General features: G+C 36.6%; 1 protein-coding gene and 2 pseudogenes across 1 annotated transcript; 1 reads left to right on the top strand and 2 right to left on the bottom strand.

Moving 5' to 3' along the window:
- Positions 1 to 10080: 10080 nt before the first annotated feature.
- On the bottom strand, positions 10081 to 10895 carry LOC104790606 (basic leucine zipper 43 pseudogene; annotated as a pseudogene).
- A 7554-nt stretch (positions 10896 to 18449) lies between these two features.
- Positions 18450 to 21140, top strand: LOC147942374 (uncharacterized). Its single transcript, XM_087456033.1, has 5 exons — positions 18450 to 18723; positions 18772 to 19298; positions 19386 to 19919; positions 20192 to 20353; positions 20823 to 21140. The coding sequence occupies exons 1-5, from the start codon at positions 18450 to 18452 to the stop codon at positions 21138 to 21140; spliced, it is 1815 nt and encodes a 604-aa protein (XP_087312159.1).
- Positions 21141 to 24162: 3022 nt separating this feature from the next.
- LOC147942373 (uncharacterized) lies at positions 24163 to 26518 on the bottom strand (annotated as a pseudogene).
- Between the last annotated feature and the right edge of the window lie 535 nt (positions 26519 to 27053).

The following is a 27053-nucleotide window of genomic DNA, read 5'->3' as shown; positions in this document are numbered from 1 at the left end:
GATCATCTTCAAATAATTTAACAGATGACAAAGACATCACAGTCTGAAGAAACGGTGACGTTGGTAGAAGAATCAGGGCGAAAGATCTCACCACAGCGAGGAGCATGAGCAAAAAACAATGCACTGGCAGGGATTCGTTTGGGCTGCAGCCCGGTTGATGATGATGATGCTGAGAATAGTTTGCATAAATTTGTCGGATATTAACAGTGGAGTACATGGCAATAGACCATATAGTAGCAAAACTTCACAAACAGCGCATACAAGGGAAGTATAGACCAAAAGTTGCCAAAGGAATATGACAAACCGTAGCAATACAGGTGGGTTCTCTCTCATATGGCACTTTTTTCCAAAGAGATTAAGAAATCCACACAAAGCATGCAGTCGGTTTGACAATGAAGAATAGGGAGCACGATTGGTCTTTTGGGAAAACATTAACACAAACAAGATGCGGTTAATGGGGTCAAGGTAAGAACTGGATTCATTAGATAGAGTGGGTTTAAGACAGACTTGATAATTCCAGTTTTGAGATCCATCAGACAATTTCACACAATGAGCAATAACCAAAGATCTAACATACACTTTGTTATTCCAAGGCATTCTAGGAAAGTGGAGTCTACGATGCAGTCTTCGGACACCAAGATCGACCAAAAAACCTAGAAAAGGCCTACCAGCCAACAGAAGTGTAGAGAGAGTAAACCTGCAATTTTTACAGATGGGCAAGACCATTTGAAGAGCTAGCATGCCGAAATCAGGTCGAGAGCTCATCCTCAGTGATCCTAAGGATGATGTGGATGGCCAGGCAAATTGATGTGCGCAGCGGCTAACCGGTAGGGTTAAAGGAAACCACTTCTCCAATGGGAGCAGCCATGGATCTGCCGAGCTTAGAGGGTGACAAGAGAATGCAACGGAAGTCCAAACACAGAGGAAACTGCAGCTGGCTCCGTCTCCGCCTGGTAAGGCTCAGGTGATGATGAGGGAGAAGGTTTTGTAGAGGCGGATCACAAACTGGATCGAGAGATTAAGAGGCGTGAGGACTTTGATTCCATCAACAAAGAGGCAAAGCAAAGGCAATCAAGGATGGGGTTCGCCGGACATCCAATCTTACTGTAAGCGATAAGGAGCAAGTCTTTATCTAGATCTATGATAATAGATAGGGTTTTGGGAAGGTTGCAAAAAGAGAAAACAAAAGGGAAAAAAAATTGAAAAGTAAATCTAAAAGAACAGATGGAACAATAGAGGATTGCAGCGATTAAGTTACCCCAACGCTGGCGAACAGAAGTTCTACCGGCGTCAGAGAAAATTGACGGTAACATCCTCTCGAAAATAGTGCCTGGAAAAAAAAGATTACTAATGGCTTTTTTTTTATGTTAATGTTGGGATACCATGACGATTTTTTTGCAGTGGAAGTAGTCTTACATTTTTAAATAACTAGGCGATAGGTGAATGTTTCTTACTTTCTCAACTTGGCACGGCTGTTTATTCTTTCTATATAAACAAAATTTTGTACAGTATTTTTCAAACGTTTCGCAATTGATTAATAATCTTTTGTTAAAGATAAGATTAGAAGGATATAATCTAATAATTAACAGGCCTGTTTCTAGGGGTGGCAAGGTAGGCAAAAAACTAGAGTCCAAATTTTTTTTGATCAAAACTCTTAAAACAAGGGTCCAAAAAAACCAAAACTTTTTTTTAGCATATAAAAGGTCTGCAAATCTGTTTTGCCTAGGGTAAAAAAAATGTTTGAGACGGACTGCTAATAAACTGGTTAATTTTTCTTCATAGTATCGAATTAACTATTCGAAATGGGTCTTAAAGAACTCTTTTAATATTCACAAAAATTAGTTTTGAAAAGTTTATCCATTTTATCTAACAAAGAAACTGTTATATTTTAAGACCGTTATTGCAATTGACTAATGATTCTTTGTTAAAGTAGTAAGATAACCGAAAAAAATTAAAGAAGAGATGGTTAATTCTTCTACATAGTTTCGAATGAACTATTCGTCTATTCCAAATGGGTCTTAAAGAACTCTATTAACATTCACATGTTATAAAGGATAAACAAAAGATAAAAACTTTATTCTTTAAAGATAAAAACTTTCCGAAGAAAGAAAAACCAATTGTAGTACGAAACGAAAAAGAAATAAAGGAAGAAACCTATCTTCTGGTCTTAGATACACTCGTACTTTGTACACACACATTTATAGAAAGATACAGACAAAGATTGAGATGATTCTTGATACAATACGCAAAGTGAAAGAGAAAACAAACTGAAAGCGAGAAAAGAAACTCCACCGTTGTTGGAAGATGTAAAAGAACCAAAGATTCTTAGATATTTTAGGACCACAATAATCATATAGTGACTTACGCTTCCCCAAACATATTAAAATAATAGTCATATTGATCTGTCTGTATTTTATAGGTTTTAACCATAGTTTTTAGGTTTGTTTTGAGTCTTTTATTGAGTCAAAGTATGCTTCTAGAATCTTTTTAGTCTTTTATGAGTTTGTATAGGTTCTAGATTGCTTTTGGAGGAAACTGAGTGTTTTGGGGATAAAAGCATGCATTTGGAGCTAAATTGGTTGAAGACCGATCGGAAAAGCTAGCATATGGAGCAAACACAGAAAAAAGCATCCTGGATTGGCAATCCACATTTGGATCAGCCAGTCCTGAACCTGAAGCAACTTTTCCTTTTTCGTTTTAAACCGACTTTTAGGGTTTTATTTTATTATTTAAGCATGAGGCTCGACCTCTAAAAAGACAACATATTATTCAACGCCACTTTTGAGACTTGTAAGCTTGGGAGAAGATCTCTAATCCTTTGTATCTCTTTAGGAGAAGATTTCTGAACCCTTTTTACTTCTCTATGCAATTCAATTATGAATTCTTCATCCTTGTTTTGCTGTTCTTTTATTTCTATGTTTGAGTAGTTTTACTATTGGGTTTCGGATTTCAAAAGGGGGTTTATGATTCTCTAAACGTAGTTTGTTAGATTTGGGATTGATCTTATTGTTCATCATCTATAGTTGTTCTTATTGCTTAAGCTAGACTGATCACCTAGATTAAGATCTTAGGTTAAACTCATCGTGACACCGAAAGTGTTGTTGAGTTACTTGAAAGGAGTGGAGAATGGAGTGGCAGATCATCTTTCTAGGCTGAGGATCGATGCTGAGACCCCTATCGATGACCAGCTTTCTGAGGAGAATGTCTATGTAGCTGCAGCATATGAGGAATGTTTCAAGGATACAATTGATGCTAAGGTCCTCCAGAAGATCAGCGATGATTCCCCATGGTATGTCGACATCACAAATTACTTCTGGGATGAGAAAAAGAAGTTCTTGCGGGATGTGCAGCGTTACTTCTGGGATGAACCGTATCTTTACAAGCATTGTGCCGATGGCCTTTACAGAAGGTGTGTCCCAGAATCAGAAGTTCCGGGAGTCCTTTTTCACTGTCATGGATCCAACTACGCAGGCCACTTTGCTACGTTCAAAACTGCAACCAAGGTACTTCAAGCAGGCCTATGGTGGCCCACTCTGTTTCATGATGCAAACGATTTTGTCTCCCAATGTGATTCTTGTCAGCGACGTGGGAACATAAGCAAAAGGAATGAGATGCCACATAATTTTATCTGGGAAATCGAAGTATTTGACTGTTAGAGAATCGACTTCATGAGACCCTTCCCACCTTCCTATGGCAACCTTTACATACTTGTGGCCGTAGACTATGTCTCCAAATGGGTCGAAGAATTGGCAAGTCTCACCAAAGATTCGAAGGTTGTTCTAAAGATGTTTAAGCACGTTATTTTTCCACGGTTTGGAGTTCCTCGGGTGGTGATAAGTGATGGTGTAACTCACTTTATTAACAAACTCTACGACAACCTTCTAAAGAAGCATGGGGTGACACACAAAGTCGCTACACCATACAGTCCTCAAACTAGTGGGAAGGTCGAGATTTCCAACCGAGAAATTAAAAGCATCTTGGAAAAAACTGTGAACTCAACAAGAAATGATTGGTCTGCTAAACTCGATGATGCCTTATGGGCTTACCGAACCACTTATAAGACACCTATTGGTACCACACCGTTCAAGTTGGTTTATGGGAAATCCTGCCATCTACCCGTCGAGTTCGAATACAATTATTTTTGGGCAACAAAGCAGATGAACTTCAATGTCAAGACCGCGGCCGAACGACGCCTGGTTCAGCTGAATGAACTTGATGAAATTCGCATGAATGCATACGAGAGCACCAAAATCTAATGGGAGGCAACCCAATGGGGTTAGTTTGTTCTTTTCCCCTTTCTTATCATGATTCTTTTATGATTTTTGGTTTGTTTGGTTTTCTTTTAGGTACTACCCGCTGGTTGTGGTTGGATTGAGTCTTCATGGGACATGTTCGAAACGCAGAAGATGCGAATTCTTTTACAAAAAGAGTGTTCCCCAGCCATTCGGGATCGGCCAATCTATTTCTGGATCAGCCAATCTCAGTTCTAGGTAAGTGAATTAGAGGAAAAAGAGAGAAAAAAAAAAGAAGAAGAAATCGGTTTAATCTGGTTATCAGACTTAAATTGGACCGGATTAAACCGGATCCGTGCCTGATACCAGATATTTAAACCTAATTTCATCTTCTTCCTCTCTTACCTCTCGCCGCCCCCGATTTCGACATCCTCCTCTCTCTTTCTCGATTTTTCTATGATTTGTCGAGGTGTGGAATCAATCCACTTGGATTAGATCCTTTTTCATATTCCCACTTTTAGGCTCAAAGTCGAACAAGGTAAGTTTTTCAAAAGTCCATTTTTATGTTCGATTCTCGGTGATCTCAAGGTTCAATTCTGGTTGTCCATGATTCTTTCAATTCTCATACCTTATTGAGCTGCGAAATTGATGGTTAGATAGCTCTATGGAAGTTTCGGAACTCGAATTAGGCTGTTGTGGCTTGAATTTAGAAATAGGCTTGTACCTTATGTTGGCCGATTGGGAGAATTTTCAATTGGTTTCACTATCTCACTTGTTGGAATTCTTTTCTTTTGCAAATAATGCCAAAACGCCGACGCAGTGGTAAGGAACCTGCAACTCCTTCCGCTAAGCCACCAACTCGAGTTTTGAGTGATGAGGATTCCAAGTGGTTAAAATTGCTGAGTCAATGCAAGATGGAGCCAACTTGGTTTGCTGATCGAGAGCTTTTTGAGAGGATGGCCATGCTTGCTGATTTTGATAAATTAATAAAGAACATGGGGTTTGGATCTTTTGGTAAGAAGTCTTGGGACTTACATGAGAAGCTTGCACGCGAGTTTCTAGCCACTGTGCGGGTCGATTTGTCTGTTGGGATTTGTCTGTTGGTCCTGATTCGTTGGCTGAGCATTGTTCGATCAGTTTCTTTTTGAGCAGGACGCATTACACCATCTCCATGCTTGACCTTTGTGACATTTTTGGTTTCCCGCGACACAAGCAGTGCAAAATGGACAAGCTCAAAAGCAGTTCAGATGTTTGGAACCTGATTGGAGCTGGGAATTATGTTTCACGTGGAGCCAGGCAATCCCGCATTCGCAACCCAGTCCTTCGAAACACTGCTAAATTCCTGAGCAACATCATTTTTGCTATGGCTGAGATTAGCACTTTGCAGCTACCTGAGTTGTGGATGTTCTTTCACGGTCTTCGTCGGTTTCTGCATCCTCCGACTTCTCCAGTCCACCATCATACTCATGACGTTAACTTTGGCTTCTTGCTCTATAAGGATTTTGAGCAGGTCCGAAAATACATGGCTAAAGCAAAGAATAAGCGGATACTCATCGGTAGCTTGGTAACCACCATCATCGACTATTGCGGCATAGTATCGTCCACTTCGGTCCAGAAGATGAAGCTCCTTGACCTCAAATTCCTGTTCACCAGTGAGATCCTTGTGCGTCAAAATTGTATTTACCGTTTTCAGGACAAGACTAGTAAATTTTGGTACATGCGGATCCCCATGCCATCCTGCACTTCACTTTACAAAACAGAGAACATTGACTTCGACCCTCCTGAGTTAGCATTGGTCGACCTTGATGAGGTCATTCGGCTAGAGGAGAGTGTCTTTGCTACCCACAAACCCCCACGCAGTTCACAGCCGGCAGCTGCTGCCGAGCCCTCACACAATGCTCGCTCATTCCCACCGTTACCTCCTTTTGATGTCAGCCAGTTTGTTGCTACCCAACCTATTCAGGAACCTTAGTCTGAGTTCGAAAGGTGGGTCTACGACACAAAGAGAAAGAACAACATGCTGCTCACTCGACTGGCTACTTGGCTTCAAGGACTTGCTCCATCCTGTTTTGCACCACCCTCGTCGGATCCCACTGCTACCTGTGACGATGAGGATGCAGCTACAGAGCCTCTATGTTCTGACCGTTCTGCGACCTCCTCGCCTTCTCGTTAGATTGTTGTATCACCACGGTTTATTCTTTTTCTTTTCTAGGATTTTTCTATTTTCCTTTCTTTTATTGTTATCGGAGGATTTTTTTCTTGGTTTTGCTTTCACACCGGGATGGTGTGAAGTAAATCCGGGGGAGGGATGTCTCCAAGTTACTAATATCGTTTTCTTTGGTAGTTTCCTTTTGATTTTTTTCGAGTCTTTGAGTCATTTTCTTATTTTTATGATTTCTTCAAAAAATAAAAATAAAAAGACATTGGGGAACTATGATCATTTCTAGGAATATTTTGCTTTGAACTAACACTTTTATGATTGCTTTAGTACTTTTGATTTTTGAATGAAGCTTGGAAAGAACATGAGCAGTCTCAACACGCCCCAAAAGACACTTGCCAAGGAGAACAAAAAGTTGAACCAGAAGTTGTCTCTAGCTTTGACAATACTTAACCGGAATTAACTTCTTACCTTGGGGCTTGGTATACATCGGATAAGACTCCTCCCTTCAAGACTCACGAGACATGCATCTCCTTGCAAAGTATGCTTCCCCTCTCTCTGCCCTTCAGTACTCAGTAAAAACAAAAAAAGAAGAAAAGAAGAAGAAAGAAATGAAAGGATATAGGTAATAAAGAAGTGAGCCAAGGGATGTGCGTAAACCCCTGCATCTTTCGGAATTCATGGAAATCTGTCCAAAAAGAAAAAGAGCAGAGGGTTGATAAAAAAAAACGATACTCTAAAAAATTAGGGAGAAATCAATCCTCTGAAAGTGGGAAAAGAGAGAGAGGAAAGGAAGCATATGAAGGAGGTCTTGGGCGATAAAAGGTTGAAGGAGTCAAAAAGTTCAATGATCAATACTCCCATGGTAAGACCGCACATTTTCACTAATCTGATGTAGAGAGACAATGATGGGGAGACTGAAGGTTCTATAAGGCTGTAGGGTTCAGAGTAGGGAGTGTTGATCCTAATCATGGGCAGAGTACAAAAAATAGTTCTTAATTTGATTTGATGAAGAGTGCAAACAAGAGGATCCCAAGAATATATGAGTTTCCACTTTCAAACCTTTTCTCTGTTCTTGAGTTTTTGTCTGTTCTTGCTTGAGGACAAGCAAAGATTCAAGTCCGGAGGAATTGATGTGTCTGTATTTTATAGGTTTTAACCATAGTTTTTAGGTTTGTTTTGAGTTTTTTATTGAGTCAAAGTGTGCTTTTAGAGTTTTTTTAGTCTTTTATGAGTTTGTACAGGTTTTAGGTTGCTTTTGAAGGAAACTGAGTGTTTTGGGGATGAAAGCATGCATTTGGAGCTAAATTGGTTGAAAACCGATTGGACAAGCTAGCAGATGGAGCAAACACAGAAAAAAGCATCCTGGATTGGCCAATCCACAATTGGATCGACCAGTCCAGAACCCGAAGCAACTTTTCGTTTTTCGTTTTAAACCGACTTTTAGAGTTTTATTTTATTATTTAAGCACGAGGCTCGACCTCTAAAAAGACAACCTATTATTCAACGCCTCTTTTGAGACTTGTAAGCTTGGGAGAAGATCTCTAATCCTTTGTATATTTTTGGGAGAAGATTTTTGAACCCTTTTGACTTCTCTTTGCAATTCAATTATGATTTCTTCATCCTTGTTTTGCTGTTCTTTTATTTCTATGTCTGAGTAGTTTTACTATTGGGTTTCGGGTTTCAAAAGTGGGTTTATGATTCTCTAAACTTAGTTTGTTAGATTTGGGATTGATCTTATTGTTCTTCATCTATAGTTGTTCTTATTGCTTAAGCTAGACTGATTGCCTAGATTAAGATCTTAGGTTAAACTCATCGTGGCACCGAAAGTGTTGTTGAGTTACTTGAAAGAAACATAGGTGAGCAAGGTGGACCTTAGCCAACGGAAGTTGAAGTTGAGGCACTTTGTGAACGAATCAAGGCTTGAGCTTTAATGCTTGCTTGTTTAGCTAGATCCGAACGGAAGTTTAGGGTCTAGTTATTTCTTTGCATAGTTAGCTATCGCTGCGGAAGTAGGTTAGCTTTATAATTGAGTTTTGAGTTTAAGAACGGTGTCTAATGTTTTCTCAATCCATCAACTAAATTTGTGATTGTATCTCCGAACTGATTCCCTACGCCCAATACCTTTCCTTGATTTCAAAACCTTTATTTATTTTCTGCTTTTAATCGATTACTTATCTCCGATTAAATTTAAAAATAATTAAAAAAACTTATCTCCGATTAAATCTTATAATCTCCGATTTTTTGGTTAAATGCTAACACCACCACAAATACCAGTTAGGGCCTAGCGTTATTTTGAATTGATGGATCCTAAGATTTTATTTAGTAATAGCATCATTAAAATTTTAAAAAGACACGGTCAACTAACCATTCCCAAAAAAAAAAAACCCGGTCTGAGTTGGATTAGTGTTCTACTCACTCGAACAACGCTACAATAAAAAAGAATGGAACACGGTTTTGAGTCACTTTGTATGACATATAGTTTGTTTATGTGTTTTCGGCCCTATAGTTACTTGGCTTAACTATACAACTTGAACTTGGCATCACCAAATATTGGTTTCAATATCTAGAGAAAACATGAAAGTAAGAGATATACGTTTTCATGAATGACAACAAAGAAAAAGAAGAAGTTAAAGGTGTCCATATCTTTCGATATTGTATCTTTTAGTCTTCCACTTAAATTACGTTCTTCGTACTCGATCCCACGACGAAAGAAAAAAAAAAGGTGAGAGATTGATTGAAGTTTTTAAAAACAATTTTGATGGACACATTTTATACGACCGGAGTGGTTTCTTGGATAGTAAGTTTATGACAAGGAATCTCACGACACGAAGAAAAGAGAAAAAGTTCGGTTCTTTTGTTGACCACATTTCGAAAGAAGATCTCGTACGTAAGATTGTTTCTTTGTCTATATGTCTATGTCAAAGAAAGATCAATGAACATGGAGATGCCATGAGTTTGGGTTTACTTTGTAATCAGTTGAAATTGATTCCAGCTCTTGGCCAATCTGTAAAAACCAATTTATGGTCGTTTTGTAGATTTTGACATATCCATTATACTACAAAAAAATATCAGAAATGAACATTCGAGGTGAATGAAAACACAATGATACAAACATGTACCAGCGTTTAGATTTTTGGTTTAAATTATTTTGCTTTCTCTTAAAAGTATTTGTTCATAAATCTGACATAAAAGTATTTTTTTTACTTTAATATTTTTTCCCCCAGCACTCTGCTATATAATTGAATCTATGAAAGAAATCTTTCCAAAAAGTTAAAAATATTTTCTTAGGTCGATGCACACAACCATAGATATATACTGTTCTTCGTGGGTCTAGAGACTAACAGTTACAGATAAGGTTGTCCCTGGTCTTTGCCTAATATAATCAAATTTGGAAAGTTTCACATAAGAAATCATCATGAATCCACCAACCATCATCTGTTTTTTTTTCTTTGTCCAAAAGATATATGATAGCATTTTAAATGATGTCACCATGCATATATTTTAGTGTATGCTTTCTTTGTCCAAAAGATGATAACACTTTAAGTGATATCACCATATATATATGTTAAAATGTAAGTGTAAGTATTTCCTGGTTTTGTAGTTGGAAATTTGGAAATCGTTGTAATAAGAAACAAAACCCACACCACCTTACTCTGTCCCCATCACCAACATGACTCATGCATGATATGACCAACACCACTTATATTTGTTCTTCATTAACACTAATCTTCTTTTGTTTATGAATTTACTGCATTCTAAAAACGTCGTCGTTAAGGGCCGTATAATCAAAACCCTTGCAACAGAACTCCGGATATACACATACAAAGATACATACTAGACCGACTCAAACAATCCATAACTGAATCGTTTGAAAATGCTCTATTCAATGGGGATTATATCGTCCCTGAAGCAAGAGAAAGGGCTTTGAATTTGCATATTACTAATCACTTCCTTAAGCTCAGATGTTTCCTCTTTAAGCTGAGCATTCTCTTGAAGAACCTTGTCGTGAGACTCGGAGAGATTGTTAAGCTTATCAAGCAACTGATGATTCTCGATCCTCAACCACATCACTTGTGACCAAAGCTCGTCAAGGTGTCTCTGCTTCCTCATACGCGATCTCCTTGCGGATTCTCTGTTTGATATCATCCTTCTCTGCTTACGCTCGTTGATTATGTTGTTGTTTGTCTGGTGCTCTTCTGCTTCGTCTGAGGTCGAGTTGTTGCTGCTTAAGCTCATGGATTGTGGATTGTTTGTAGAGCTTTGGAATCCATAGAGGGGGTTCGAGTTTTGACAGTTGGATGGAAATGGCGTAGATATCGGGACACTTGAAGGATAGGGAGATGGTATGGAGGAGTTTAGGTAGTTATGAAGGTTAAAAACGTCCGTTTGCGGCTGCATTTTGGAGTTGACTTGGGAAGAAAGTTAGGGCTTTTTAATTACTTGAGGAAAATAAATGTAGGTCAAGAGAAAATATGCAAGTTTTTTTTTTTTTTTTGTCAAACAGCTTTATAAGTTCTGATGGAGTTTTTGGTGTGTAAGAGAGAAGATGGTTTTATAGAGTCAGTGAGAGCAGTGGTCGGGGAATGGAGCCCACTTTCTGCAATTGGGTGAAGCAATAAAAAAGTTTCTAACATGAGAATTGAGTAAATATATATTCACCTAGATCTATCTTATACCCATAATTGTCTTGATTTAATCTATTGATTAAAATATGGGAATTAAACCCCTGCCTGCGTTTGTCACATTAATCTATCTTATACCCATAATTGTCTTGATTTAAGCCAATTGATTAAAATATGTGACAAACGCAGGCAGGGGTCTAAAGTTAGGTGAATGATGGATAATTGTACATTGTTTCGAATACTATTTTATAGTAATAGTGTAATTAAATGGTGTTTAGAAAGATGAAGAATATTATTGACCACATATGGCCCATGGGCGTAAAAAAGGAAAAAACGTTTTCCTAATTTTGTTTTACCAAACCAAACTGTGAACCATTGTACATTTTATTTAAGGGTAAAATGCAACTTACTCCACAATTTTAATACATTTTTTTAACAAATACCTTTTTTTAAGAGACAAATATGGATACAAACAAAGTATAATAACTTCAGTGATTATACTCCATATTTATGTGTTTTCTACATATGTATAACTTCAGTGATTTTACATATGTTTGATATTGTTTGTATTCCTTGTTTTGGTTTATTAAAGTTATTATACTTTGTTTGTATCCATATTAAATTTTATACACATTAAACTAGGAAAATCACTCACATTAAACAGAAAATCACTCACATTGCAAAACACAACAGTCATCAATTTATGCAGATGTGGCTTCCTCCTCGATATATATATACACGACAGCTGATTAAAGATTTCACGATCTTACATGATATATATATGTGCGTGCTCGTTATCATACATATCTTGTAGTTACTCGACCACTTATCCGCATTGTCTAAAGGAAAGGTATCCGAGGCATCTTAGCCGCAATATTTGGCTTATCCTCGACATGTTCATGTATATATGATATAGTATCGACATCAATATTCTCCAATGAAATTCTATATCGAAACAGATACATCATAAATGTATAAGCAGGTGTGCATGAGGGGAGTAGTGGATTATCATTTAAAAAAAAAAAAAAAGTTGAATTGCTTTTTCTTATTACATTACTTTTTTGTATTTTACGTTTTCTCTTAAATGTATAATGAATATCAGACCACCGAGTGGTGCTGATGTGAGGAGTCATATGTCTTTCAGATCCAATTCTTTCTTTGCGTCAATAAAGAAACCTGTCTATTCTACCCATTTAGAAAAATTTTACCCAATTGTTTTCTTTTCAATCAATAAAGAAATTAAAACCAGATTTATTTTTGTTTTATATAAGATAAAGCAAGCGCTTATTTACAAAAAAAAAATGTATTTTGACTATACAAATTGTATATAGTTAAACTCTACGGATTTTTATATACAAGTAAAATTATTATTGACGTGCAAAATTCAACATAATTAAAGTTTGTTTTGTTTTCTAGTAGAAAACATGCTAAATTTCATGGTATATTAATGTGATGGTTTAGTTTTGGATCTTAACAGAAGATGTTTATTGATTGAAAATTTTGAAAAGATAAATTCTTTTGATATTGAGAGCTGGCCGAAATAAACGATAGATTGAGACTTGACGGTAATAGATATAGTTGTGGCTGTAAAAATAAGATTTTTTTTTTGAATAAAGGCTGTAGAAATAAGATTACTAAATTATTTCATTCTTAATGAAATTACGTGTTATACTTTCTACCTTGGTGGATAAAGATAAATGTTTATGTACATGAACTTTGTACGCGCATTATACGTACCGTAAAAATGATAATAACAAAATCAAATCACTATCTTTTTAATTAAGAACAATTCAAAATTTACACTGTCTTGACTCTTGACTTCGAAATGTTTACGTCCCAGTTAGATTTATTTTTAGATGAGCCTGATGAAGTCCTCTCGATGTCTCTCTCTCTCTGTTTTGAATAGACTACATAGTCAAAGATATCATGAGACAAGGCAGGACTCCATTAGACTATTATTAGAAATTAAATTTATGAAGATGATATGACTAAATAATTCTATGTAAGAGTGTTTACACATAAATGCCCAAGTGTGTAGGGAACACATGAACAGTTAAACACCTAGTATTGGGGATTTTTGTCTTAATGTGCTTTTGTTAAATATATACAAATGCATGTGCATAACACAAGCTCCTACCCTACTTTATTTTTCGTTTTAATTTAAATAGAGTTACTATATCATCTTTTAGTTTTCCATATATAATTTAGTAATATGGCCATGTTCTTTTATTAAACCCTGCGACAGCGGTAGCGACGGAGTTAAACAATGTGTCACAAAGAGTTTTCAAATCATCTCCATTCATTTTCTGCGACAATTTCATCTCATTACTGTGTTTTCCTTTCTATTCTATCCCAAAACTGTTTTTCTTCTGTCTTGTCACTGTTGCAGCGTTTGGTAAAAAACATGGTCAATAGCTAATTTTTTATATACTAGTCACACAATATTATATAGCAGCATCTCGAGTGAGAACTTTTTAATTTTCCATAATTTAGTAACATTTTTTATGTTAAAAGAAAAAACATAACGACTTGGGATATTTATCAACTATAGTGTTGGTGTTGGAACTCAAAGATGGATATTGGATAAATAAATTTCACTATAATATTTTGGATGAATATTAATTAGTATATAATGCAAGTTAATTCTATTGATATGAAAAGAATATTGGGATAGAACAATTATTATATGTGTTAGTATCCCAGTTCATACTGGAATTTGGGATATTAAAACATATAATCTAAAAGATTTATTTTAATCATATCATGCAAGAAGTAAATCAAAACGATTGAATCGACCAATTAATAGAGCATTGAAGACATGGTTATAAAGAAAAAATTATAAAATAAAAATGAAAATATATAATAAAAGATCATTCTGAATTACTCTAAAGATCATTCCTAGTTTTTTAAATATTGATTTTTTTTTGCATCTTCTCCCTATTTTGCCAACTTTTACGTCCTTTTTACGTTATATTCTCGTTTGTATAATATTTTGGTACGATATCTCTAATCGGCTAGACTTACAAATCAGATTCTACATATACAAATGGGAGTTGTTTGTGGGAAAAGACTCTTTTTAAAAAAATCTTAACTCCAAAGTACAGAAAATGGTAGGCGATGGAACTCCCATACAAACCAGCGAGCATATCACCCTTTGCGAGATCTTGAAAGATTAATTGGCTAATGGTTGACTTAGGCCACACGACAATAAGTCAAACCTTGAACAAAACAGCTAAAACTAAAGGGTTTATAATCTCTTCATGTTTATAGTACAACTTGAAAATGCTCATTCTGTAATTAAGAATCAGTCACATATTTGGAGTTTAGTGGTAATATCAAAATCAATACTCTGCCCATTTTTGTGGAACGATTAGAAATATATCATGGTAAACTGAAATTGACCCTAGATTATACATGCTTATAAGTAAAATTCCTCTCTCACAGTGGCCAACATTGAGCTCGAGATCACCTATTGAGGGTCCTAATATATATTTAACACTTCCACCAATCTCACTCTTATATATCGGTTTGATATAAAGATTCTAAACGTCCGAATGAAACCAAAAAGCATAACAAAAAATCTGGAATGCAAGGACTTGTAAGTCGAGTTTGCTTATGGTTATAAATGGTCAAAGTGATAAATCTTAGAATTACGAAATTGATATTCTCCAAAAAAATCAAATAAATACAAATATGCAAGCTATGACATTGAATCATTGATCGTACACTCAACGATAACCGGAGCACCAGAAATAGATATTGTGATTGCTGACACAAGAAGGAAACATTTCTGACCTAAAGTAACAAACCTTTGTATAATAACTGAAAAACTTCAATTACCAATCACTTTAAAAGAAAAAAAAGAACATGTGATATAATATAACCTGTGGACTGTGGTATCTTTTGTTTAGTTGGGTAGTTGGGCAAGGGTAGCATTCGAAATCAAAGTCAATGATTAATTTACATAATAATACACCAATTATGCCCTTCAATGTCATTTTGTCCTTAGGCAAAATGTAAGGTGAATTTGGGAATATTAACGTCACGACAAAGAACACATCCCTAAAATAACGGCTCTAGTTTTTGCACGGAAAGAGTACTTCGATTTAACTTGTCTTCCAATAACAAATGTAGCACTAACAAACCAAGCCAAAGGAATCTTTGATATTAACATAATAATAATCTTTCAGATATTTTCTAAATTTTATGGAAAATTAGTTTTTTTTGTATTATGGGTATAATAAGAAATGATTAGCACCTCTGAACCTAAACTTTGTAGTTGATATATACTTTATATAAAAAAACTTCGATGTTAAAAAATAACTGCTCAAATATATTCATATTTTAAAAATTAAAAATTCCTTATTTTATTATTTTTTGATAATATATAAATAATTAAATAAGGACAGATTAATCGTTTATTCAAAAAAAAAAGGACATATTAATCATTACATCATTCTTTTAATGTGTATGTAACATACTAACAATATAAAGATCTAATTTTACTTGAGATAATTGCATTTTGTATACTTTTATTTGGCCTTGAATGCAATAGTAGACCCTATATTCGATATTTGAGAAACATAACCACTAAGAGTATTGAAATTACAGTTGACTCCCTTACGACCAAACAAAAAACACATGCAGAAATGACAGATGTAACCCGAAGTAAGTATGCAATAGATTTATTTAAGGTAGATTATAAATTGAGTATATGTGAAGACATAAAGGTAAGTCTACTCCTTAATTATAGTTTAAATTTTAATTAAAAATATTATAAAAAATAATTTGATAAACCTATTGACCAAATAATAACCACATAGACTTCCGGCATTGGAATAAAATAAATTTACCTATAAACGATTCAGATTAAGGGAGGAAAGGCTGATTAGGTTAAAATTATATGATTTAGGGTTTTGCTTAAGTATACTTCCCTGTGGACTATTCGTGGTTGACTTTGTTATGCCATCAACTATTAATATTATATTAATACCGATAATTTAACCAAACCGAAAGCTGAACCTAACCGAATTTGTACTGATTCCTTGTTTTTAACCTAACCGAATAATTAAAAGATATATATACTTCTTTCTGTAGGTTAAACCTAGTTTTTACGTGATCTCTCTCTCTCTCAAAAATTTCCGATATTGTGTTCTCGAAAATTCAGATTCTCATCATTTCTCTTCTTCGAATCTCAAGAACATCTCAGATAAGTATTTCTTGGTTTATCGTCGGCGATTTGCTTTTGTAATGTTGTAGCTATTTTTGTTCGTAAATATATCTGTTCTCATCGTTTTTTGTTCATTTTTCACACAGATATGGGGTTACACAGCTACACTCAGCCATCTTCTAGTTCTTTGCAAGTATGGAGTGAAGGTCCACCCGAAGTAAACTTTCTTGGCCTGACAGTTAGAATTCCTGACAAATGTTTCTGCGGAAGGGAAACCGTTATGAAATGTTCCACCACAGCCGACAATCCTGGAAGAATTTTCATTAGATGAAATAACCATGAGGTTGTTAGATTGTCTGGTGGTTTATTTGTTGTTATTATTTGAGTATATATAATATTCTTATGGTATATTTATTTCTATGGTATAGGATGGAGAGGACCATATTATGAAATGGTGGGATGAGGCTATTATGCAAGAACTTCAGGCAATGAGAGGTGGAATTGCTGACCAAAGGATTCTATTACAGCCATCCTGGAAAATGAGGAAATACTATGGGTTCAGCAGGAGCTAGACAAGGTGAAAGACCAGATGAAAGAATTACGTCTGGCAGTTCGTCGTGTAAGAGGGGTGGTCGAGAATATCTTAATCGCCGGTATAATACTCATTGTGGTATTAATCTCTTTGGTTTCATAGATCTTTCAATTAAGTTCTAAAATTTGTGAACCTTTCTTCATCGTGTCTGTTTGTTTGAATGGCGTATTTATGTCTGTAATCTGTGAACTTGCTTCAGTTTATGTAATAGTTGGATGACTTCGTTGATTTCAATTCAGTTGACGTATACAGTAGACTAATATCTGTTTACATATTGTCGGAAAATTAAGATTATGAAGTCTACTCCTTAATCTGTGTAAAGAAGTCAGGCTTTGAAGTCTGCATGTTGGTTTTCTTCGACGCGGCGGTTTGCCTTACTAATTAATTATATGTAACTGTTCATTGCAACCGCTTCGTCTCGTATATATAACCCAAATACTGGGTCTTGCGATTATTTTAAAACTGCAACCAAAAATGTATCCAGTAAATCATCTCTTTTCTCTTAAAAAATAGTACTTCATCCTCATAACAGAGAATTGGTGATTGAAAGTCTTTCAGTTTCATTGGAACGGTCAATATAAATCATCACAGCCATGAGGAATTGGAGACTGTTCACGGATTGGGTAATAATAGAAACTTTCTCTATATCACTTCGTTTTATTTAACTTATAAGTGTAGAATTCTAACATTCACAGTTGGGTAATTATTAGAAAATTTCTATTGAACTTCATTGAAGTTAACGATATATTAATTTGGTTGATTAGATAGATTTGCATAGAAATGAGTTCATCGAAGTTAAGTGAACATATATCATAGAAACGGGTTCATCGAAGTCTACGATGTATTAATTTGGTTGATTAGATAGATTTGCAGTTTAAAGTATATTTCAGTTTCCCAGGAAAAAGTCTTCTTGAGAAGTCTACGATATATTAATTTGTAATGATTAGATAGATTTGCAGTTTAGATTATATTTCAGTTTCCCAGGAAGAAGTCTTCCTAAGAAGTCTACTAGATAGTAAACGTTTTAATTTGATTTGATGGGCTTGTAGACAGTTCAGTTTCCCGTGGAGAAGTCTGCAGAGAAGTCGTAAACATAATCATTACAAGGTATAAATTGATTTGACGTTAGTTGGTGGTAATATTATATTTGTTTAATTTACCGATAAGCGGAAATTGGTTTACCGATAAACGGGATTCGGTTTTAAACGGGTTCTTTATAATTTTCTGATACTGTTTCGAATAAAACGGTTTTAGTTTTATAAAACTAGGATTATTATATACAACCTAAAAACTGAGATAATAATATTGTTATCTCTAATTCCGTCGTCATTTTCTTGTAAACTTTCCTCTTCCGCTTATCTATTTTGCTTATCACTAACGGTTGATTTTCCCATTACTTTTGTGTTAAACTTGAATCTCTATCTTTCAGATTGTCTTTTTGCTGACTTCGCTTAACGTTTTTGTACCAGATCTCGCCGAACTCTGTATTATCCAACCCCGCCGCTTCATCTTAACGTCTTCGCCGCAGTTTCATATTCGATTAAACTGAAGGTTAACTTCTTTCAAATCGATTGTAGACTTCCTTTTCAATTCAATTGTAGATTAATCGTATTTGTCTTCTTCTATCTCAATCCCCCGCCAAACCTAATCTTATTTTGCCTTATTTTGCAGAATGGAGGAGGCGAACAATCTAAAATTTCCTCGGAGGTTTTTCACGAAAGGAGAGGAGTCGTTGTCGTGTAAAAGCGTCGGATATTACAACAACGATACGAAGCTGTTTGATGAACTGTACGAAGCTCTCGGAGAAGATGAATGGGATGAGATTCGAGAGTCTCGACTGGGTGTCTTCTTACAGTTCAACCGTCTCAAATTCGAATGGGCTTCTAGACTGGTTCACTATATGCTCAGCTTTCAGCTAGTCTGCAACAAAAAGTACGAGATATGGAGTCTGGTTGGGTCTAACCCATGAAGATTTTCTTTGAATGTGTTTGAAGCCATCACTGGACTTAACTGTGAAGATGTCGAGTCCTTGGAGCAACCACAGGTTGATGTTACAGACGAGACGGAAGAGTTTTGGGAGAAGCTTGGAGTCAGTTTAGACATCGGTCCGAGTATTGATCAACACGTCGCAGCATGTAAGAACGCTGCCGAGTGGGATAGAGTTGATCGTATTAGGTTGGGTTATCTAGCCATATATGCTGGGTTTATAGAAGCTAGAAAATCCTCAATGTCCACCTGTCTAAATATGGCTAGGCTAGTCATGGATTTAGATACATTTAAAGATTATCCATGGGGAAGAGTTGCTTTCAAGAACCTCATCCATTCTGTGAAGAAGGTAGACATTAACAAGAGTTACCAATTAGACGGATTTGTCGAACCTCTGCAGATTTGGGTATATGAATCTATGCCGGATTTTGGTAAGGAATTTGGCGATTCGTTGCCTAATAAACCTACTCCACCGTTGCTTGCTTACCGCGGTTCCCGCGGTCGAAAATATGTGAAAGAGGGCATTCTAAGACAGGTACGCATAGCAGTATATATACTATATTAGATTTGTTTAATGTTGGTGTTGGATTTGAACAGTTATACTGTTTTATATCAATTGTAGACTCGTTTCAACCACTTCAAGACCATTGGTGGCATGAGTAGCCCTATTTGGGAAGAGGATGAAGCAAATGACAGAATTGCTAACATTATGAAAGGATTGAATGGGGATTTAGGTCGATGGAAGTGGGGGAGAGGCTTTTGGGAGACGGACGGTATTCATGCGTCCAACAATGCGAAGATAAAGGTGGAGGATAAGGGTGAGAATAAGAGAGCCGATACATTTGATGAACCAAGTGGAAAGAGGCACTGTTCAGGTACTTCAACTGCCTTGGATATCAATATCTTGGATTCCATTAAAGATGAGCTCAGCATGTGGGGAGCAGCTCTGCTTCAAGAGATGAAGGACGGATTCAGAAGTTGCGATTTGAAGTTTGACATGCTGAATAAGAAGGTGGAAAGTCTGGCTTCGGATCTTTCCAAAATGAAGGGAAATGTAAGTGGTGCGTCAGAAGTCGATACCAACCCAAAGGAACAGAATGCTCCTGAAGCTACTGCTGAAGAGGAAGAGCCTATCACTCAAAAAACCACGGATATGGTTAGTTCTGAACACTTGAAAATTCCTACTACGATTCCTCACAAACACAATACCAGGTACAAGGCGAAGAAAAAATAGACTTATAGAGGTTGTCAACTTCGCAGACTTCTAATCAAGTGTATTTGTTAGACTTCATTATGTGAAGTCGACTTCAACTTTATGTTGTCTTTGCTTTGTCAAATTCGAGACTCTTAAACATATGTCAGATATGGCAGATTTAATTTTATTTGTTTACATCAATGATCATGTAACTTTTAAATCGGAATTTGCAGAAACTGAACCCTTCTCCATCTGTTACTCGTACGGATAACAAGGTAACAAAGGAGGGCAGCTCTGATTCATCTGACACTGATTCAAATCCTTCTGTGTTCCTTCGCACAGAAATCCCAACAGCAGCTGACTACACTGCCATGGCTAAGAAGCAACAACCACAGGTTGAAGCTACTATGCTTGCGGCATAGGGCAGGGCTGAAAGGGTTAAGAGATTGGCGTCAAGTCAGCGTTCTCCATTCGTTGGTGATAACACAGCCAAGACTATCATAGGTGGTAAGTCAAATACGTCAGCATACAATCCTTTGGATAAAGCAGACAAGGAGAAGAAGAAGGTTTTGCTTGACTTCTTAAAGGAAGATCCGTAAGTCTACAACATTTTATGTTATGTTTCAAAATTCTACGTTTCGAAAATCTTGTAACTTATATGTTTCCAAACCATTCTTCATTCACAGGACGTACATGGACAAGATTCCAGACAAATCCCGATGTTGTCTTTGATGGTACGAACTGCAGACAAGAACAGTGTGGCTTAGAGATTCATTAAGTCTACTCGTAAACTTCTTGTATTCGTTTATGTTGACAGTCTTCAATACTATTTAACTGTGTTTTAAAATTCATGTGATTATCCAGCACATGGATGCGGGTTTGAATCTACTGAGACATCGATTCACATTACATCCTGAGAGGTTTAGATCGGATAGAGTTGTCTTCCTAGACGCTATGTTCACTCATATGTGGACGAAGAACTATTTTGAATTTGAAAAATCTGAGCCGAATCCTGATGGGTCTGGAAAACTTCTGCCGGTCGGTGCCTTCAGTTACCACACAGGTGAGTATCCACCGTATGCCCAGTCTAACAAACAGTGGGGTCTGGAAGTGGACGAGTTATACGCGCCGTTAAACGTTAATCTCAGCATTGGGTTGCTAGGTGGATATCAGTTCCAATGAGACACATCATTGTCTGGGACAGCATTCCCAGTTGTTCTTCCTATGATGAGCTTGCGACTGCAGTTCATCCGATAGTTGTGATGGTTACGTATGTGCTGCGGGAGTTAGCCAGTCATGACCACAAACCAATGTATCCGTACGAGAAGTTCACCCACGAGTGAGTCACAACGGTAGTGCCTCTGAATAAGAGGCCAGGTGACTATGGTGTTTTTACATTAAAGTACATAGAATGTCATGCACTCGGACTACCGTTTCCTTCTACATTGTGCGACGCAAACATCCCATGGATAAGGGAGAAGCTGTCTTGTGACTTATTTTACGAGATTGCGTGTTGTGGACCAAATGAGTCAAATTACACCGAAGATTTTGGGCTATATGATCCTCCCCCAATTCAAAACTAACTAAGAACTTGTTTCTTTTTTAATTTGTATGTCTTATGTATGACTTATTAGGAGGATGTTTTGTTTTTGTTGGGGGATCTTGTTATTTTGTGGGTTGGATATATTATTTATTAACTCGGATGATGGGCAGTATCCATATATTTTTTGTGGGATCCTCCTTATTAACTCTATGTAAACGAATTATTGTTCTTGTATTCGTAATTATCTATTTTCACTTTGTCTCTCACCTAACATCTCAATACTAAAACAGTGGTTCATCCTTTTGTCCACAATTAATGCCAAGGCATCTACAGAGTTTCAACAATGCCAGCAAAGTGTCAAATTTAGAAACTTTCTCGGGAAATGTGTTTCAATTTTTATTAAAAATTGATAAAATAATATAGATTGTCTGTTTATTTGTACACTTGTTTATTCCTCATTAGTTAGTTATTAAAATATTAATTACTTGTAGTCTCCTCTAAACAATAGCGTACCGCGAAAGCCTACTAGACATCTTTATGAAGTTAACTTAGAGACTTCGAATGAATATTGTTGTTCAATTGACATGTAGAACTTTTGTTCTCGTAGTTAAATTTTTTGTTTAACTCTGATGATAGGCTGCTATCCATATTGTGGGATCTTTTTATTACTATAATGTGAACGGATTAATGAAATTGTACTCGTAATTATCTCTTTTACTAAAACAGTGGTTCATCCTTTTGCTGTCGGACCTAATGATGAGGCATCTACAGAGTTTCAATAAATGCTACCAAAGGGCTTTTGTACATGCTCTCCCGCCGATACTCCCTCTACTCTGTTGTCGGAACCCGAGAAGCAACATAAAATAATATAAAATGTGACAGATTTATAAACTTTATCGGGGAATGTGTTATTTTCAATTTTTATTAAAAATTAATAAAATAATACATAAAGAGAGAGAAAGAGAAGAGAACCGAAAACGGTTATTTTTTTTTCCTTTTTTTCTTTTTGGTCGCCTCTGTTTATTTTTACACTTGTATGTTCCTCATTAGTTAGTTATTAAAATATTAATTACTTGTAGTCTTCTCTAAGCAATAGCGTACAGCGGAAGCCTAGTAGACATATTTCTGAAGTTAACTTATAGACTTCTAATGGATATTGGTAAGTAATGGACATGTAGAGTTGACCAATAGAAATAGAAATAGGTATTCATTATTTATGTAGAGTTGACAAATAGAAAATAGAAATAGGTATACAGTATGCATACATTAAGTTAAAAATAAAATACAAATAGGAGTTTGGGTGATGCAACTAATCGTCGAGACGGACATGAAGTTTGCCCCAATCAATAATATGAGGAACCAAACACTGTTTGACATCAGCTTCCGCAACCTCTCTCATCTCCTCTAACCTCTTGTGCTCTGCCTCGAAGTCGACAAGTTGTTGACCCAATATTTGATTCAGTTGGGATAGTTGAGCGTCGATCAAATCCACTTGATGCACAAGGGCGGTAGCCTCTTCCTTCTTCTTCATGCGATCTCTTATCATACGAAGAATTGCTTTGAAGCGATCCTTCGTCTCTTCTTCAACCACGACTCTCTTCCTCTCAAACGCGTCTTTCATGGCATCTATTACTTCCTCTTCCCACTCGAAATCGGAACTACTTCGCTTACGCTTACTGGAACTCTCTCCGGCCATAGCTCGTAACCAACTTATTCTCTTGTTATTGAAGAAGGATATGCAATAGATTGAGTGGAAATTGAGAGGATATTTATAGATCCAATGATCGAAAAAGAAGATGAAGAGACGACAACGATACAATGAATGTAGATAAATCGAAAGTGTACAATGAATGTAGAGATAGGGAAAGGGTACAACGAATGTATAGATAGCGAAATGGTACAACGAATGTAGAGATATCGAAAGGGTACAATGAATGTAGACTTGAAACAATAGCATACATCGAAAGCTTAATAGACATCTGATTAAAGTTAACTTAGAGATGTTGTACACATCCCAAGACACATTGCGATGAATGAAACCTATCCAAGAGAGAACCATGAATTGTCGAAGCATATTTTCCCTATCTTTGGTTGTCATAATCTCACACTCAAACTGTTTCTTATCTTCCTCATATTTGTTAACCAAATGAGAGTTCACCAAACCATTAACAACTTGTTTATTCATTGCTCTTATAGATTCTTTAAGTACCTTGATTTCTTCTTTCTGCCGACGAATCTCGTCCCTCGACTCCAATAAGCTCCGTTTTTGCCATCCACGTGATGTTTCTTCGTCTGACCAACGAGAAAAGCCATGAACAATGCACCTGAAGAAATTTCTTCCCGGATTTGCATCTGTCCATGATTTCACAAGTACCGGATTTGCGAATTTGTATCAGAATCTGACCCCAAAATTTGACTCATTATTCTACATCTGAGTCTATTTGATGAAGAAGAGAAGAAAGTGGAATCCCCTTAAGAGAAATGATTGTCTGTAATAGATAATGTCGACTTACACGTGGAATATATCCGAAAATATTACAAAATACATATTAATGGTCCAATCATTCCAATTAACTTCACGATGAAGGTAACTTCTACTCTCCGTCTTCAGCAAACTGAACAAGATCTATTAATATAACCACCAAAAACAGCCACAAAACATTATAAATAATCTGATTGAATGCTATTCACGCAATGAGGTCGAGTATGTCCAGGCTGCCTGCATTTTGAACAAGCATATGACTTTTGTGTCTTCCGCGGCTTGGTACCCTTTTTACGTGACAATTCTAGCCATGTAAGCCAACGAGACTTTCTTTTGCCTGCCAGTTCCGCTTCGGTATTGGAGGTATACATCGGATATCTGGCCCAATCGGAGCATGCTCGACATTGGGCATAATGTTAGTCGCATACGACACATAGACATAATCTTTTCTATAGTAAGCTTCCACCACGGTAGACATATGCCATCCAGCAGACTTGACAGCCTTAATAGCATGTGAACATGGTATTTTCTCAACACCAAACACCCCGCATGAACAAGATTTTTCTTCAAAGTCAACCAAACAGTCACGTTGTCCACCATGAACATGGAAACGCCAAACATCAATGCGTTTGACTGTCATCATATCGGCGTAATGCTCCCTTACGGCCAATAAGTATTCAACACCCCGACTAAAAGTGGTTGTCAGACTTAGTGCATCCTCTCGTCTTTTCCAATACCACCTACCTAAATTTTTCGTAATAAACTCAATGAGATATGTGATGGGATAACCTTTGGCTTTCTTTAGCATGGAGGTGATAGATTCCGCAATGTTGCTAGTCTTGATGTTGTATCTATCTCCTGGACAGTAAACTCGATACCATAAAGCTGGATCTGCCTCATTCAAGTACGCTGCAAGAGCCGGATTTACGTTAGTGAGCGAAGCCATGTAGCAGTTGTAATCATCATCCGTATGCGCATATGCTCCCCTTACACCAAGTACATCAGTTGCTTTCCATTGAAATTAGAAATTATGTTTTGTTGAAGATGGTAATAACATATCCCTCGTGTTGCCCATGGGATAACATTGCGACATGCCTTAGCTATTGAATTGTGCCTATCCGAAACTACTACCAAAGGATATTCATCAAAGATACACTCAATTAATTTGGTGAAAAACCAATCCCATGAAGCATCACACTCCGAGTCGACAATTCCAAAAGCCAACGGAAATATCTGGAAGTTACCATCTTGTGCGCAAGCGATTAACAGTACACCTTCATACTTGCCAGTGAGATGAGTCCCATCAACCACAATAACTCACCTAACATAATTGAAACCACGGATTGAAGCATCAAAAGATATGAAAAGATACTTAAACCTATGCTCGTCATCAACAACAAGGTAAACGACACTTCCCAGGTTGGACTGCTCTATTTTCCGAAGACAGTAAGGCAACTTCGCATATCCGTCATTCGCGCTTCCTCTCACATATTCTTGCGCATATTGTAAAGCCTTGTACGAAGTGGTGTAATCCAACGTCATGCCGAACATTGTCCTCATTGAATCTTCAATATGTTGTGGGACAACACCATCCACTATTTCTACCCGGTCGATGAAAAGTCTCCCAATATATTTTGAGGTGCAACGCTTACGGTTAGCTACGCGGTCCACAATAGAACATATATGCACGTTCAGATATTTGGTGACCCAAAAAGTGCTTGGATCATTCTTCACTGTGGCCACGACCCTCCATGTGCATCCTGGAACAGAGCATATTGCCACCAACAGAGACTTTGTGGACTTCTTAATTTTGAAAAAGAATTTTAACATAATCACGGTCAAATGCACCTCAGATATGACATCAGCTTTGCATGGAAAGCATTGACTTACTTTCAGTTGGTCTATCCAAGGACTATTTAACTGTCAATGAATACCACCAAAAAACAGTTTCCCTTCTTCAGCATCTAGTCCCAGGTCATCTCCATCTCTTTCGTCATCTTCATCTTTAAATTTCTCGTACTCACTGTAGTTGAAATCCATGTCATCAACATCTTTCGGCTTCTCATCCGTATGATCAGTTTCATGACATTCTTCTGCACATTCATCTGCACACTCAACGGCACCTGGATCTACAACGTTACCAAATTCAACTGTTGGCTCTCCATCGTCAACAGAACGAGAGTTGTTTAACATAACCGGATGTCCATCCATGCACTGTGTAGAGACGCAAAGGCGAACAACATTCCTACTACTAAAATCTATCAAGTTCTGAACTGATCTATCATTTGTGACATAGACAGGAGGGGTATCTTGGGGCAATTGCTGAAGCATCATCTCTGTTAAGGGATACGACAACTGAACCATCTCTGTTTCTTTGTCAATCAGATAATCTTCTACAGCCATTGCAACAAGCTCAGTGTATGTACAACCATGCCGCAAAAAAAACATTCTCCCACCTTTGAGTCCATCCATGTCAAAATGCCAAGACCCATTTCTCGTCAGCCGTACTCCGAAAACAACAGGTATTTGCGCCATTTACCTGAAAGAGTAAGCAGCAAGTTAAAATACCATAAACCCTAAACCTTCAACCCTAATAACCTAAGAAAAGCAAAAACATGATTGATCGAAAAGTATAATATTTTCTCATCGTAAAATATACATAGGCAATTACATAACCGATATAACACGTACGAACTAAAAAATCAAAAAAAAAATCTTTATAAATTTCCAATTAAAGACCATTTCAATTGTACAGACTTTAGAGATAAATCTAACAGTTTGACTTCCTAAATAAGTCTAATTTAATAAACCTAACTACCTATGAAAACCAAAAACTTGATTTTTCCATCTGTATAATACATAATCATGTCAAAAACATACAAAAGCAAGTACATATCATATATAGAAGAGTACAACAAGAAAATCTTTAAAATTATTTACCAACTTGTTGCAAATTGGTTTTCAAATTTTGAGGATTTCATGTTGATGTCAACATTGTATACATAAACAAGCTTCTATACAGAGACTACCTGTGAAGTCTATTACTTGTGGTCTATTTTTGCAATTACAA

This window comes from Camelina sativa, chromosome 6 (assembly GCF_030686135.1).
Source record: "Camelina sativa cultivar CO46 ecotype springtype chromosome 6, ASM3068613v1".
Lineage (NCBI taxonomy): Eukaryota > Viridiplantae > Streptophyta > Magnoliopsida > Brassicales > Brassicaceae > Camelina > Camelina sativa.
The sequence above is the reverse complement of the archived record's forward strand: the minus strand, read 5'-3'. Positions and strand labels throughout refer to the sequence as shown.

What these genes read in the sequence shown, in the direction of transcription:
- LOC147942374 (XM_087456033.1), top strand. Translation starts at nt 18,450, where the DNA reads ATGGAGGAGGCGAACAATCTAAAATTTCCTCGGAGGTTTTTCACGAAA. An exon ending in CAAAAAGTACGAGATATGGA is followed by an intron (nt 18,724 to 18,771) that starts GTCTGGTTGGGT and finishes ATGTGTTTGAAG; the next exon opens with CCATCACTGGACTTAACTGT. An exon ending in AAGAGGGCATTCTAAGACAG is followed by an intron (nt 19,299 to 19,385) that starts GTACGCATAGCA and finishes TATCAATTGTAG; the next exon opens with ACTCGTTTCAACCACTTCAA.